Here is a 16162-nt window from a genome sequence, read left to right as displayed (position 1 = left end):
CTACATCCTGCTCTTCCTTCCAGTTCCCCAGAGCTTACCCCACCTTCAACAGAAACAGCAGTGACCCCCTCTGCTCCCTGGTACTGCTGACTGGGGCTCCATGGCCGTAAAGGGGGCTGAGTCTCATGCAGCACCTCCAGTGCCTGATGGCACATAGCAGACACCCAGCAAATGCTTGTTGAAGGAACCGGGATGTCCCACTAGCGCAGAAAGACAAACTGGCAACAGTGTTACCATTGACAACAATCACAAGAGCCCAAACCTCTGGAAAAGGTGAATGCCTCCATGGAGCAAAGTCTTCCTGGCTAAGTACATTGGTTTGCTGGTTTCGACACCTCTGGGTTTTACGGAATGTGTCTGAAAAGCCTACATTATATTATCATTGCCAACACACTAGCTCTTAGGATGAGAATCTGGAAAGACATGACTCAGAAGTTATTTACTCTGGAAGTGGGGTTGTATAGCACAGACATCCCATATGCTACACTGAATTCATTAAGGGCTACCTCTGGCTACGGAGAAACAGGTAGAAACCTGAGGAAAACTGGTTGCCACCTGGGAGAATAAGGTGCTATTCTACACAACCTTGTTAGGTAGATTACATACAGCTCTGTCTCTCTTCATAATGCTGAGTGAGATACTGGCTGCAATTCACTGAGCACCTATTATGTCTCAGGCACTGTACTGGGCACTGACATGCATCATCTCCCAATCCCTATCACACTCAAGGAAATGAGGCATGGAGAGGTTGATCAGCCGAATACAATATTAAATAACACACCAGATAGGGCAAAGGTGTTTTCTGGGAAGCAGATGTGGGCAAAAGTTGTGGAGCCAAGATTCACAGCCTGGTTTTTCTGTCTTCAAAGTAAGCCCCCACCCCTGACGTGATTTGTCAATAGGATTTACCCTTTCATGACGAGTGTGGTTAGAAGTCCTCTGAGACAAATTCTGCACTTATGGTGCTGTGTCCATCAGAGTGAGTACGGGAGAAACCCAGTTCAGGGATCTTGGCAGTGGGTCACATGTCATAAAAGGGACTCCATGACCCCCTGGCCAAGTGCAGGTAGGACATGAATTAACATTCTATTTCAGACTGAATCAGTACTACGTGCCTGCTATGTGACGGGCTTTGGGTCAAGCACCTTCAACTATGTGACAAAGTTGGTACCATCTCTATTCTCCATATAAGAGAACTGATGCATGGCTTGCCTAATGTCACACAACTATTAACTGCCCCCAAACCCCAAGCCAAACCCATTGCTGTCAAGTCAATTCCAAGTCATGGTGAGCCCAGGTGTGTCAGAGTAGGACTGAGCCCCATAGAGTTTTCTGGACTATCATCTTTACGAAAGCATGGAAGCAGATGCCAGGCCTTTCTTCCTCAGTGCCTCTGGGTGGGTTTGAACCACCAACCTTTAGGTTAGTAGTTGAGTGCAAACCATTTGCACCACCTAGAGACCTTCACTTACTGCCAGAGGTGAGACTAAAATCCAAATTTCTAGACCCAAAGACCCAAACTCTGTCTCACCTACCAGGCTGCCCCTTAGGTCTAGTCACCCAGACCCCAGGGTCCTGCTGAGCTCTGCCTACCCAGAACAGTTCCAGCATAGTTGATGGGCAAAATGACCCCCAAGGAGGGGATGCAGAGGATAAGCACGAAGACGATGAGGTGGTACTGGAACATGATGTAGATGCGGGCATCGTCCCCACACTTGTTAATCAGCTCCTCATTCCTGGAAGAGACATACAAGGAAGACATTTCTCAGGAGCCAGGGTGGACACAGGTTAAATTCATGGAGGTGCAGGAAAAAGAAGGAAGGTTACCAGTGCATCCCTCCCCACAAGTTTTAATTAAAAAAAAAAAATTATCACCCATCATGTCAAGGCCTCTGTTACGCCCGAAATGTATTTAACTGAATTTTACAGGCATCTCAAAGATAGAGGCCATGTTACAGAGAAACATTTAGCAAGCCAGAAGCACTCTTGCAATCAAACATTCTTTGTTTTTTTAAATTAATTTTTCAAGCATTTTCGAGGGCTTGTTTGGTGTAGGCACTGGCCAAGGCATGAATGCTATCAAGATATATTCTATTAAAAAAAAACGAGGGCGTATTGAAATTTCTTGAATTAAATACCTGAAAACCACAATGAGATACACTCCACAGCGCTAGACTGGCTAAATTATACAAAGTCAGACAATACCAAGTGCAGTGGCATCACTAGAGTTGGTGTCACCCAGTACAGTAACTCATGGTGTCACCCCCCCCATGCCAATTACCACAAATTGTAGCTAAAACAGCAGAGAATTTGACAAAATCAAGGACTATAAAAACACTGGCCGCAACGAAAACAACAGCGTGTGCCTGTAGCAGGTGCAAACAAAACCACGCGATCTGAAGTGCCACGGTAACTGGGTAATGACGACAGCTCGGACCAAGTGCATTAGAAGGTTCAAAAAGTAAATCAGCATAGAGTTTTAGCCTTGTAGGTATATTGGTACATGTAAGCTGGGCTTACCAAAAATTTTTCTGTTGTTACAACTATCAGGATATTTTTTGGGGGGGTTCTTTTTTCATTGTACTTTAGGTGAACATTTACAGAGCAAATTAGTTTCTCATTAAACAATACACATATTGTTTTGTGACACTGGTTGTCCGCCCCACGACATGTCTATACTCTCCCCCTCTCGACCTTGGGTTCCCTGTTATCAGCTTTCCCGTCCCCTCCTGCCTTCTCGTCCCTGCTTCTGAGCTGGTGTGCCCATTTAGTCTCATTTTGTTTTAAGGGCATGTCTAATCTATGGCTGAAGGGTGAATCTCAGGAGTGACTTTGGTACTGAGTTAAAAGGGTGTCCGGAGGCCATACTCTCGAGGTTTCTCCAGTCTCTGTCAGACCAAGTCTGGTCTTTTTTGTGTGAGTTAGAACTTTGTTCTACATTTTTCTCTAGCTCTGTCCGGGACTCTTTACCGTGATCCCTGTCAGAGCAGTCGGTGGGGGTAGCTGGGCACCATCTAGTTGCACTGGACTCAGTCTGGTGGAGGCTGTGGTAGTTGTGATCCATTAGTCCTTTGGACTAATCTTTCCCTTGTGTCTTTGGCTTTCTTCACTCTCCCTTGCTCCAGATGGGGTGGGACCAGTGGAGTATTTTAGATGGCTGCTCATAAGCTTTAAAGATCCCAGACACTACTCACCAAAATAGGATGTAGAACATTTTCTTTATAGACTATGTTATGCCAATTGAGCTAGTTGTCCCCCAAGATCATGGTCCCCAGCCCTCGGCCCAGTAATATGGTCCCTCAGGGAGTTTGGACGTGTCTATGAAGCTTCCGTGACTTTGCCTTGGTCAAGTTGTGCTGACTTCCCCAGAATTGTGTACTGTCTTACCTTTCACCAAAGTTACCACTTATCTATGGTCTAGTTAGTGTTTTTCCCTCCCTACCCCTCCCCTCCCCATTGTTGTTCTTCAGCACCATAGAGTGGGTTCCGACTCATAGCAACCCTACATATACCCCTCCTTAGTAACCATCAAAGATTGTTTCTTTCTCTGTGTAAACCTTTTCATGAGTTTTTGTAATAGTGGTCTCATGCAGTATTTGTCCTTTTGTGATTGACTTATTATACTCAGCATAATACCCTCCAGATTCATCCATGTTTTGAAGATTTATCATTGTTCTTTATTGTTGTGTAGTATTCCATTGTGTGTATGTACCAGAGTTTGTTTATCCATTCATCTGTTGATGGGCACTTAGGTTGTTTCTTTTTGCTATTGTGAACAATGCTGCAATGAACATGGGTGTGCGTATGACTATTCGTGTGATGGCTCTTATTTGTCTAGGATATATTCCTAAGAGTGGAATTCCTGGATGGTATGGTATTTCTATTTCCAGCTTTTAAAGGAAGTGCCATATCGTTTTCCAAAATGGCTGTACCATCTTACATTCCCACCAGTAGTGCATAAGAGTTCCAAGCTCCTTGGAGCCTCTCCAACATTTGTTATTTTCTGTTTTTTTGATTCGTGACAATAATGTCAGGGTGAGATGGCATCTCATTGTAGTTTTGATTTGCATTTCTCTAATGGCTAGTGATCTCGAGCATTTCCTCACATGTCTATTAGCTGTCTGAACGTCTTCTTTGGTGAAGTGTCTTTTTGTATCCTTTGCCCATTTTTTAATTGGATTATTTGTCTTTTTGTTGAAGAGGTGTTGGATTTTCCTATAGATTTTAGAGATTAGACCTTTGTCAGATTGTCATAGCCCAATTTTTTTCTCAGTCTGTAGGTTCTCCTTTTACTTTTTTGATGAAGTCTTTTGATGAGCATAAGTGTTTAATATTTAGAAGATTTATAGGGATATTTTTACAAAAAATAATAAATTTCTGCTGAACACTGCACAAAAATTTTATAGACAGCCATTTCGGCGTCACGTCCTCTGACAGTGTCACCCAGTGCAGTCCATACCCTCCTCATCCCCTAGTGATGCCACTGACCAAGTATTGGTGTGAGTATGGGGCACTGAGAGGTCCCTAACACTTACGGGTGTGTGCGTGGCACAGGATGTTGAATAGCAGCAGGCATTACCTACTGAAACTGACTAGAGACACACCCCACAGTCTAGCAATTCCACTCCTAGGTTTATACGTGCACATGTGCAACAAAGACATGCACAAGAATCTCAGAGATACATTATTTGGAACAGCCCTAAACCAGAAACAATGTAAATGTCTATCAACAATAGAATGGACACGTGAATTGTGTATGTGCTTGCGCGCACACACACACTAAACAGTTATAAAAATGAATGACCCATAGCTAAACCTCATAAAACAACGTTGAGTGAGACATGAAACATGCCGGGCACAAAACAAAACAATTCAAGTTCAAAAACAGACAATACAGAACTATATGTAAAAGTCAGGATACTGGTTACCTTTGGGAAGGAGGGAGGGAGCAGAAGGAGAACTTCTGGGGTGTCATGAATGTTCTAATTTTGGATCCAGATTGGGGCTGTGTAGGTTTTGCTTTGTGACAATTGAGCTGTATATTTATTTTTATGCACTTTTCTATGTGTGCTATGTTAATTTAAAAAAATGAAAAACAACACATGCTTATTTTAGAAACTTTGGAGAGCACAGAAGAATAGGAAGTAATTTGCCCACAATCTCATCAAACCTAAGACAATGACTATGAAGCATTTTGATTAACTTCCTTTAGTTTCTTGCTGTGTTGGTTTTATCTAGTGACTGTGTTATAAATGGCATTTGATGGATTGCTCTTTTGCTTAGCATTTAACCTGAAGTCTTTTCCTACATAGTCTTACATTTTATCTAAATGTCAAAATTTTTCCCGTCCTTCAAGGCCCAACTCAAAACCATGCTTTGCCTTAACCTCCCCCCACCCCTCACTTGGATTAATTTCACTCTCTCCCAAATGCCCTTTGCATGGCAATTATGGCCTCTCCCAAACCGAAACCAAACCCATTGCCATTGAGTGGATTTCCACTCATAGCAACCCTATAGGGCCGAGTAGAACTGCCCCATAGGGTTTCCAAGGCTGTAAATCTTTATGGAAGCAGACTGCCTCATCTTTCTCCCATGGAGCCGCTGATGAGTTCGAACCACCAACCTTTCGGTTAGCTGCCAAGTGCCTTAACCATTGCACCATCAGAGCCCCATTATGACTTACATGTGATGAGTCTTGTTAACCTTTGGTTTTCCAACTAGAAACAGGTTTATACGCTGGGACTCTGGCTTCCTTGTCCCTGCTCAGTAAATGTCTTCTATGACATTGCTCTCAGGGGGCTGGATGGACAGTTCAGCCCCCACCTTCTTTCCTTCCCTGATGACAGATTACCAATGGAGGGGCCTCACTGATAGGAAATTCTAGGGGGAGAGGATACACACACACACACAGACACACACACACACACGGCTGTGTACACTTACCTCTCATTGACATCTGCAGGTCCAGACACACACAGACATACACAAACAACTGCACACTGAGGTCTGTACCAACACAGTGATCGGAATCTGTTATTTCATACTCACACCCACCCCACAGGGATACAGAGACACCTACCCCATGAAATTTTGTTACCTGTTTTGCATGTACTTTACCCCCACTCAAAGCAGATGCTTTCTTTCTCTGTGTATACCTGTTGATATGTCAGCAGGCAACGGTAAAAATCCACAAAGTCAGTCCCAAACTACCGACAAAACCCAAACCAAAAAAAATCAAACCTTTTGCCATCAAATTGATTCTGACTCCTTGCGGCCTTATAGGACAGAGTAGAACTGTCCCATAGGGTTTTCAAGGAGCAGCTGGTGGATTCGAACTGCTGACCTTTTGGTTAGCAGCCAAGCTCTTAACCACTGTGCCACCAGGGCTCCAAAACCCAGTTGCCATCAAGTCAACTCCAACTCATGGTGACCCCGTGTGTGTCAGAGTAGAAGTGTGCTCCACAGGGTTTTCAATGGCTCATTTTTCAGAAGTAGATCGCCAGGTCTTTCTTACAAGGCACCTCTGGGCAGACTTGAACCACCAACCTTTCAGTTAGCAGCCAAGTGTGGTAGCCATTTGCACTGCTCAGAGGTTCCCAAGGAGACCTGGTGGCAAGTGGTTAAGAGCCTGGCTGCTAACCAAAAGACTGGCAGTTCGAATCCACCAGCCACTCTTTGGAAACTCTATGGGGCAGTTCTACTCTGTCTTATAGGGTCGTTTTGAGTTAGAATTGACTTGATGGCAAGGAGTTTGGTTTGGTTTTCGTTTAGGGACTCCCAAACTACCCCGAGGGGCTCCTTTTCTCCAATATCTGAGATGTGGTCAGCTCGGGAGGGGCCACGCATCCCAGGCTCCCTTCCTGCTTACCCGGGCAAGGGGCTGGCTAACTTGCCGTCATGTCATTGCTCCTATCATTCATGAATTTGGCCAAACCCAGAAACTCATATCCAGCCTGTACTGCCCCCCAGAGTAACAGCTCCAAATGTTCACATACAATATTGGTTATTTTAAAAACACAAAAATAGTAAATGCTTGTCAAAAAGCAAAAAGTATACTTCCCTTGAAACTGCTGACAGGGACTGCCTTTGCGGAGGGGTGTCACGGGGATGGGGTGAGAGACTGGAGGTGGACTTTCATGTTTCTCTCCCTATTTATGCTAGCTTGTATGCACTTAAAAAATTAACAAAGCAAAATCAAAGCAGCAGCCAAGAAATAAATCTCCCCTTCACTCCCCCATGTGTGGCTAAGAGTAAAGAGGCTGATTGCTGAACCACACAAACTAGTCACATCATTTCCTGGGGACAATGATCCATGAATCATGGGAACTGGAACCCAAGGCCATGGAGGGTCTCCCATTGGTTGGGTTGGGATCAAACACCAGAGGACACTGATCCTAAGCCTGTGTTGGGATTCCCAAGGCCCCGTCAGGGTGTACTAGGCCCCCTCCCCTCCTGTCAGGTATGGCTCATAGGATGGAGTGGGGTCTTGGTGCAACATAAGAGTGCTCCAACAAAGTCCTTGAGGGCTAACCATCAAGTGGTAGGCGTGGAGGCATGTGAAGGAAGAAGTCCTACCAGCTCTTGCAAACAAGTAGATTAGCAGGCCCAGTCCACCCCAATGCATTTGGGCAACAGTGAGGATGTGCCTAAAGCGGCATCACTGGGCAAGAAAGGGCTCTGGAGGGGGGGTCTGAAGAATGGGCAGGGCAGCATGGTGGGGGTATTCAGGGAGAGCCATGACAGAGGGCTCTGAGGTGGAGGCAGAGCTGTGTGCATGTTTATGCATGTCTGTGCACATATGTGCGCAGGTGTACATGCGTGTGCAGGTGTGGCACCTGTGTATGTGTGTGCCCATGTGCAGTGGGGCACAGAGCTCTGACAAAGAGTGTCTGCCTGGCAGAAGCATCTGGCTGGTGTGCGGGAATCGGGAGAACACAGGTGACTTGGGATCTGTTTCCTCATCAGGCGGGGTGTGGGCACTAAAGTGATCTAGAAGGTGAGGTGGCCAAGGGACCTGCCTTCTCTAATCAGGGACTGGAGCCGAGAGAGGACGTCTGCCCTTGTGCCCAGTAATTTTTCCATCATGATAAATATGATTCATGATGTTTACAGAAATGAGGCAAGTACCATCACAACAAGGACTTCTTTTTTCTGGTGTGGAGTGCCTAAAAGCACGGCTGCATGAGAGCAGTGATTCAGCTGTTAACTGTGTCCCTTTCCTGGGGGCTGTGGCAGAGAGAAAACAGGCTGTGGGCTATGCCCTGCCCCTATTTCAGACCCCCGTAACTCCATCGATGCTTTCCTCTGTGGTCCGGGAAAGCCTTCTCTGCCTGGGCTGAGCCCGAGGGGCTACAGTGCTCAGGTCAGCCCAGTTGGCCAGGACTGTTGTTGTTGTTGTTGCGTGCTGTCAAGTCAACTCCGACTCGCAGCAACCCCTTGTGACAGTAGAACTGCCCTATAGAGTGTTTCCTAGGCCATAATTGGCACAGTGGTTAAGCACTACGGCAGCTAACCAAAAGGTTAGCAGTTCAAATCCATCAGTTGCTCTTTGGAAACCTATGGGACAGTTCTACTCTGTCCTGTAGGGTCACTATGAGTCGGAATTGACTTGATGGCAATGGGTTTTGGTAATCTTCATGGGAGCAGATTGCCAGATCTTTTCTCCCTCGGGGTTGCTGGGTGGGTTCGAACCGCCATCTTTCAGTTAGCAGTCAAGTGCTTAACCACTGTACCACCAGAGCTCCTCCAGTCAGGGCTGGAGGCTACTAATTCTGGCAGGAGGACCTTCCCCCGCCCCCAAAGGCAATGCCCTCACAAGCTCAGAAAGCTCAGGTACTTACTTCATGGTTATGCTATTGATGAACCAGGAACAAAAACCCTGGGGAAAAAGAAGAGGAACAGTGAGAAAATCCAGCCTCAGGCCTGCCTAGCCCAGCTCTGTCAACCCAGGCAGTGTCCAGAAGGCACTTCCTTCTCAGGTAGCAGGTGGTGGGTAAGAGCTTGGTCCAGGAAGGAAGCGGCTCAGGATGACTGCTGAAGATGTCTCTCCTCAAGCAAGTGGACATTCCTGCCCCCAGCCTTCCTGTTCTGGGAAACGGGGCCTTAGAATGTGGGCCTGGCACTGGAGATAGACAAGGGCCTCCTTCTGGAGTAGACATCCGTTGCTTTTCGGTTGGTCCTTCCTTGCTTCCTTTTGGGGAATGCCCCTCCCCTGATGCATGTGGTCTGGTGAGCTGCCCACCAGTGACCAGCTGACTGGTGGAACATGGGAACATGACTCAAGTGGGCCCGATCACAGTTCTCTTAAGGGGATTGATAAGTATGGGTGTTGGGAGAGAGAAAGACTTTCTCCCTGTGAGCTCCAGCATCTCAGTAAACACATAAAGCATGCAGTAGCTTGGGGCCATCTTTGGTGCCCTGTGCAGAGAGCTGGTCTGAGAAAAAAGCCTGCTCAGAGGAGAGAGGATGAGAGAGGGAGGTCCTGGTGGCATTGATGGACTTCTTGGATCTAGCTAGTTGTGCCTGAAGCAGCGCCCCCTCTCTTAAATTTTGGAATCCCTTTTTTTTGGGGGGGGGTGGGTAGTGCAAATGGTTAACACAATCAGTTGCCAACCAAGCTGGTAGTTCAAGTCCACCCAGAGGCACCTTGGAAGAAAGGCCTAGTGATCTACTTCTGAAAAATCAGCCATTGAAAACCCTATGGAGCACAGCTGTACTCTGACACACATGGGGTTGCCATGACTGGGAATCAACTGGACAGCAATTAGTAAGCTGATAAGCTAAATCACAAATTACCCTTTTGTTGTAAACTAGTTTGAGCTGGGTTTCTTCTCTTGCATCTGAGAGTCCTTTTGAATAAACTTTTCTCTTGGGGTCTTGCTGTCTGGAGTTTCTGGGGGTGGAAGAGAGGCGGCCTCTGAGAGAGTCAGTTTCAGAAGGTTGTGCTGAGGGTAGGCTGGGGCCATGGGCTCTAGAAGCTGCCAGATCTGGTAGCTGGTTAAATTACCCTGGTGCACACTTCCTTCTGGGATCTCTGAGGGTTTAGCAAAATCTTGGGAAGGTTGCAGCCCTTGATTGGCCCCATTTGGGTTAAACACACAGCACATCACACGTCGGTGAATCAGGGCCAGGCCACTTGATGGACAGTTCCCCTGGAACCACATGGATTGGAAATGAGGCATTTCCCAAAATGAGGCAATGAAGAGCCATGAAAAAGAGAAGGAATTCCTCAACCTCTTCAGCACAAGGCCTGCCTTCTAAGTCCCTTCCCTGTGTGTGGGTGACTGACAGTGGGAATGTCCACTCACTTCAGGAGAGACCATTTCCTAGCTAGGTCCAGGGAACTAAAATTAGGACGGGTATGAGTCAGAGGTGTGAGCTGCAGCAAGGAAGGGGAATAGTATGGTGGCTGCATATCAGTCAGGGCAATACAAGAGCTAGGCTGAGTGGGCCAGCCACCCCTCCCTGTGTGGAGAGCATCTCCACTGGCTTTTTTAGACAAACAGGGGTGTGTGTTATAAAGCGAGCAAGTAGGTTCTCTGATGACCCCTCATGGTTAGAGCCAGTTGAGAACGTATCTTCATGCACTTCCATCCCTTTCCATGGACAGGTGTGCAGGTGTATGCAACGTACCAGCATGTACACACACTGGAATATACACAGGAGGACAGGATTCCAGCTCTTTGAATGAATGTTTGATTCATGAAAGGGCGGAGATCATAAGTGGAGTGTGGCCCATGTACCCGTGAAATTGCATAGACATAGATACGTTCTCTCGTGCACGCACGTGCACACACACACACGCACCATATACATCGTAGCTCTGAAATGATAAACCATTTAGAAAGCTTAGCAGTTGAGCAGCAGGCCCAAGAGGCAGACACCTCCTATCTTCTCTCTGGCCCTGTAGGAAATGGTCACAGGTTCCCAGGGGCCAGCTCAGGTGACAAGATCACACTGACAGTGGCCAGTCCCCACCCCCACCCACCACGTGTGGGCAATGACTCCTGCCTTGACTTGCTCGTGGGGCCCTGTGGTGAGGCCTGTTGACCACCCACACGCCTGGCCCTGGTGAGGTTCCTGTCCCAGATGGACCACCACAGGGCACCTCAGTGTACTCCCGCTCGTCTAATTTCTACGCTCTTCTGTTTGACCTCTGCATGATTTATCTTCTTAAACATTTTAAAAATAAAATGATCTTTTTGTCATTGTAAAAAAAAAAGTGATATTTCTAAAAATAAACCTGAGAACAACCTTGCAAGGTAGGTGTTACTGTCCTCGTTCTACCAATGAAGCCTCCAAGAGATTAATAACTCATCTGAGGCCTCTCACTTTGTAAAGGGCAGATCCTAGCAAGTAAAGGGACCTGGGCTCTTGGGGGATTGATAACAGAAATATGGTTATACTCATTCAATACATCCAACAAATATTCATGAGATGTTTCTAGGTGCTGGGATACTGTGATGAGCCAAAGGTCAGTACCTGCTCGCAGTGGGGGAAGCAGACTTATTAGATTGATCATACAGACAAGGAAGCATCACAGGCTGGATTAAGAGCTTTGAGGAAACCGAACAAGTTTTCCATGACCATATAACATGGACCTGGATGGGGTGGTTAGGGCTTCCTGGCAAAGTGGTGTTTGGGATGAAATATGAAGAAAGGGTGAGTGTGTTAACTCAGAGAAGGGTCACTGGAGAAGGGGGAGAGGGAAGAGCATGTGAAGGGCCCTGTGGTGGGAAGGAGGTGGCACTTTAGGGGATCTAAAAGATGGCCAAAGTGGCTGGTGGGGGGAGGGAGTTGCAGCTGGGCAGGTGGACAAGAGGCCAAACCACCAGGCCATGCTGAGGCACCTGCAATTTATTTTCAAGAGCATTAGGGAGCCACTGATGGTTCGTGGAAGGGAATGAAAAGTCCTCAACTATGAGGCTCGCTCTGGGGGCAGGTGGAAAATGGATGGGGTAGAGGGCAGGTGTGGACATAAAGAGATCAGTGAAAGGCTACCTCAGTCATCTACGTAAGAGACTGATGGAGGCCTGGACCTGGGGAGGGTGGGGGAGGCGAAGAGAAACAAAACCAGGTTGGTAAAGGCAACCAGGGCTTGGTGACAGACTGACTGTGCTCAGGGGGCTGGCAAGAGCTAGGGAGGTACACCTGGTTGGTTGGTGGGGTAAGTCTGAACCCAGAGATCCAGGATCAGGTGGGGTGAGTATCATGGCATGTTTTAAACACATTGAATCTGGAATGCCTTTACAATATCCATGTGGAGATATTTTGAAGGTTGTTGGATAAATGGAGCTAGAGAGGAAGGTCTTGCTGGAGATATAAATTTAGGGGTTAGCAGTGTAGAGATGGCAATTGAAGCTGTGAGTGTGGATGACATTGCTCAAGAGATGGAGTACAAAGGCAGAGGAGAAGAGCGCTTGAGACTGAGCTGTGGGGACTCCAGGTGTGGTGGAGGTCCTGCAAAGGAGGCTGAAGAGCAGACAGAGAGGCAGAAGCAAAATTCAGGGGGAAGGGGGTGTCACAGAGCAACTACATGTATCTGTTTACAAAGGGAAGATGGTCTACAGGGTCACATGTTTCTGAGAGATGGGGTAAGGCGAGAACCAAGAAATGTCCATTGGACTTAGCAGCATGACACCACTGATGACCTTGTTTGGGGGGAGCCACAGGGGTGGGTGGAGCCAAGGGCTGTGGGTGGAGCCTCAAGTGTATGGGTAGAGTACAGGGGCAGGTGGGGGGGCAGGTGGAGAGGAAGGTAGAGCTATGGGGATGGAGCCACTGGAGGGGTGGATCCAGGTTATAGTGAGGAGTGAGAGGGAGGTGAGAAAATGGAGACAGCAAGAGTAGACAACTCCTTCAGGAGTTTAGCTGTGATGGGCCAAAGGAGACTGGGGTTGTGGGGGGTATGGTGGTGCAATGGCAGTTCTCCTCTCTCATTGCACTCTGATCCCCACTCAGCTGCCATCTTACACCCAGACCCTCCTGACTACCACCTGTACGGGAGTGTCTTCCATTGCTGTTTAGGGCCTCTCTTGTGCTTTTTTCTTCATTCATTCATGCATGAAAAATTCATTCCTTTTTCATTTCTGCACTTCTCACCCTCCCACATGCACCACATGGTTGTCTCCGCACCCTGGATGAAAGCACCATAGGTCAGGACTTGGTGAGTTTTCTCACTGCCCAGTGCCCGGTCCCAAGACCAGTGGCTGCAGATGATCCACAGCCAACAGCTGAATGAATGAATAGCTCAGAGGGAGGGGCGGGCCTTGAACAGAAGAGAAGAAGAGGGGGGAGAAGACGGCAGGCTTGGGCAGCAAGAAGTTGAGGGGATCCTTGCCACATGATGTGAATCTTCTATGTGAAGTGCAAGGTGAGTCCTTGGTCAGTGAGAGGGAGAGGCAAGGTTGGGGCTGGGAGGAGGGTTGGAGATTTGAGGAGAGTAGAAAATTCAATTAAAAAAAAAATCCATCTAAGATACTACAATTAGCTAACACTTACTTGGTACCCTAGGAGGTAGGTACCGTTAATATCTCCATCTTCCAGATGCAGGAACTGAGACTTGGTGAGGCTGAATAATTTGTCCAAGGCCACATTGCCAGAAGTGGTTGCCTGGACTAACTCCCACGCCCCTCATCCCTTTCTGGGCACACCAGGGGTGCCTGCCCGCAGCCAGGACTCCCCCAGCCCACCTGCTCCCCGCACTCACCTTGTCCTTGCGTTCCATCTCCAGAGAAATCTCTGAGGGAGATGTCTTCTCGCTCTGCTCCCCGTAGATCAGTGAAGTCAGGCTGCCAGCCAAGAAAGGACAGAGAAGGTTTCATATGGCTGCCCTGCTCTCTGCCTGGGGCAGGCTCAATGTCTCAGCTGGTTGACTGAGCACATACTGTGGGTGCAAACAGTCATCGCCCCCATTGCCAGGTAGATAGTGCATCTGAGGAGTCCAGCTCTGGGGTCAGAAAATCTGAGACTGGAGAAGAAAGTAGCCTTGTGCCCAGAGATGGCTGCCCTCCAAGTCCCCTTCCTGCAGGCAGAGGCAGAGCTAGGGCACAGGGTGGGTGATGAAATGCCACCTGCTGATGAGACACCTGCTACAGGTTGGGCACTGGTAGGATCATTCCTGGGTGTGGTCACAGCAGCATGTTCCTCTCAGAGAGCAGCTCACCCACCCCAGCCTCCCAGCTCCTCCTCACCTGTCATTGTGCATCAGCAGAGCCAGGCGCCCGTAGTCCCACGCAGCTTTCCGGAGGAAGGAGTAAAGCAAAATGATGACCTACAGGTCAGGAAAAGTGATATAGGGCAGAAGAGTTCATGGATGCCTTCCCCTCCTTCACAAGATGGGGAGATGTAGGGTAGGGGCCACGCCCTTTGCAACTTTCTATTCTCAGTACCCAGAGCTTCCTGGCACAGGGTGGATGCTCAGTTTGTTGAATAAAGGAGCTGATAGCATGTTTAAAGCTATTGGACAAGAACTCCCCTTGGAGACATCAGCTAGGAGAGAGAGAAGCAAACCCAAAAGCATTAGCCAGATGGACATTTGGACAATGGCACACAGAAGGGAATCCCAGGAATTCTGACTGTCCCTTCAGCCCCTTCTTCCCCTGAGGCCCACACACCTGGGTAGCCCTGGGCGGGACTGGCATTCAGCTGGTTTGCATCACTACAGCTGTTGTCCAAATAGACAACTGGAGCCCCCGATTTATCACTTGTGAAAGTATGACCATGGCCCTAGCTGAGACCTTGCTGTCTGCCCACTGCAGCGACCAGGACTTACCATCCACAAGATGACATTAAGCAACAGCACAGTGGGGATACCCCCAAAGGGCTGCCCCTGGAGGACAGTGCTCCTAGATTGGAAGCAGTCATAGGCTGACATGTTCTGCACCTTCTCCACCACATTCAGGTTGCCTCCCAAGACAGGTGTCCTAGGGGGTTCCTTGGTGAACAGAGGAGTCTCCAGGTTCGACATGAGGGCTCACCGTCACTTTGAAAAATACAGAACCTGCTGGGGAGTTGAGGGAAAGTCACTTGAGTGTAACAGCCAGGCAGGGTCTGGATTCCCATCCTACCGTGTGCCCAGGTGCCAGGCTTATAGATGGTTGGCCAGTGAAGGAAGACACAGCCCAGGAAGATGGCATGCAGCCTTGTCCTGTAAGAGAACATGTTGCTCCAGCCCAGGGCATTATGACAGGACAGCGCAGGCACCCTGGGGTAGTTCTTATTGTACCACGTGATCTCTTTAAGAAAAGATTTGTAGAATGCGCATCCAAATGGGTCTTAATAATCCTACGTTTGTGAAGTTTTTCTTGTATATAAATGAACAAAGCTCATTAAGGTGGGTCAGACCATAAAGTGGGAATATTCAGGTTGGAAGACAGGGGAACTGCATCTGCAGGGCACCTATGCAGATGGAGCTCACTGATGACCATCTCAAACATCTTACAATTTTCTGATACAGTTCCCAGGAAAGGCAATAGCTCCTGAGACTATATTAGATTAGAGTGTAGAGTGCCTGGCACATAGCAGTGCCTCAGTAAATGTCACATTGGAACCAGGTAGAGCAGCACCTGCCCAGGGGCCTGAGCTAATCCAGTAAGCCTGAGCATTTTGGGAAGACCCAAATGTAGAGCTCAAGGTGACTGGTATCCATATTCTTCAAGCATAGATAAAAGTGGAAAGATTGGGTGGAAACTGGAGGGGACGGGTAGCTGCTTGAACTAGGGTTAAGATTAGGGTTAGGGTTAGGTTGCAAGGTTGTTCTGATCCCAAAAGATCATTCATTTTGACTCCAGACTTCACCCCACCCTAGAACTCTTCACTCTAATTCAGGAAAATTAGGCTTATTTACTCATTCAACGAATATTTGGTGAGCAACTACTTTGCGCCACACAGATGCTGGTGATGCATCAGTGAACAAGACAAATAAATCCTTCCCCAGTGGAGCTTCCACTCTAGTGGGGAGAAACAGAGCAGGGATGAGGGTGAGGTCAGCACTGTAAACAGGGTGATTAGGAAAGGCCTCACTGAGAAGGTGATATTTGCCCAAAGACTTGAAGAGAGGAAGCAAACCATACAGTTACAGGGGATATAGCACTTTAGGCAAAGAAATAGGCCCTGAGGTGCAAGCTTCCTAGGATGTTTTGAGGAAGAGGAGATAGGCCAG

At 47.9% G+C, this 16162-nt stretch overlaps 1 protein-coding gene across 1 annotated transcript in view; it reads right to left on the bottom strand.

Moving 5' to 3' along the window:
• TMEM63C (transmembrane protein 63C) overlaps positions 1-14968 on the bottom strand; it is a 37646-nt gene extending 22678 nt beyond the window's left edge. The window contains exons 1-5 of the mRNA XM_049897540.1: positions 14774-14968; positions 14193-14272; positions 13709-13790; positions 8841-8878; positions 1594-1736 (exon numbers count right to left, since the gene is read on the bottom strand). Of these exons, the coding sequence (XP_049753497.1) occupies positions 1594-1736; positions 8841-8878; positions 13709-13790; positions 14193-14272; positions 14774-14968 (538 nt within the window). The remainder of the gene's footprint in view (positions 1-1593; positions 1737-8840; positions 8879-13708; positions 13791-14192; positions 14273-14773) is intronic.
• Positions 14969-16162: the final 1194 nt, after the last annotated feature.

The sequence above is a fragment of the Elephas maximus genome, chromosome 10, assembly GCF_024166365.1.
Source record: "Elephas maximus indicus isolate mEleMax1 chromosome 10, mEleMax1 primary haplotype, whole genome shotgun sequence".
In the NCBI taxonomy this organism is placed as follows: Eukaryota; Metazoa; Chordata; class Mammalia; order Proboscidea; family Elephantidae; genus Elephas; species Elephas maximus.
Note: the sequence above shows the minus strand (reverse complement) of the source record. Positions and strands in the feature narration are given on the sequence as shown.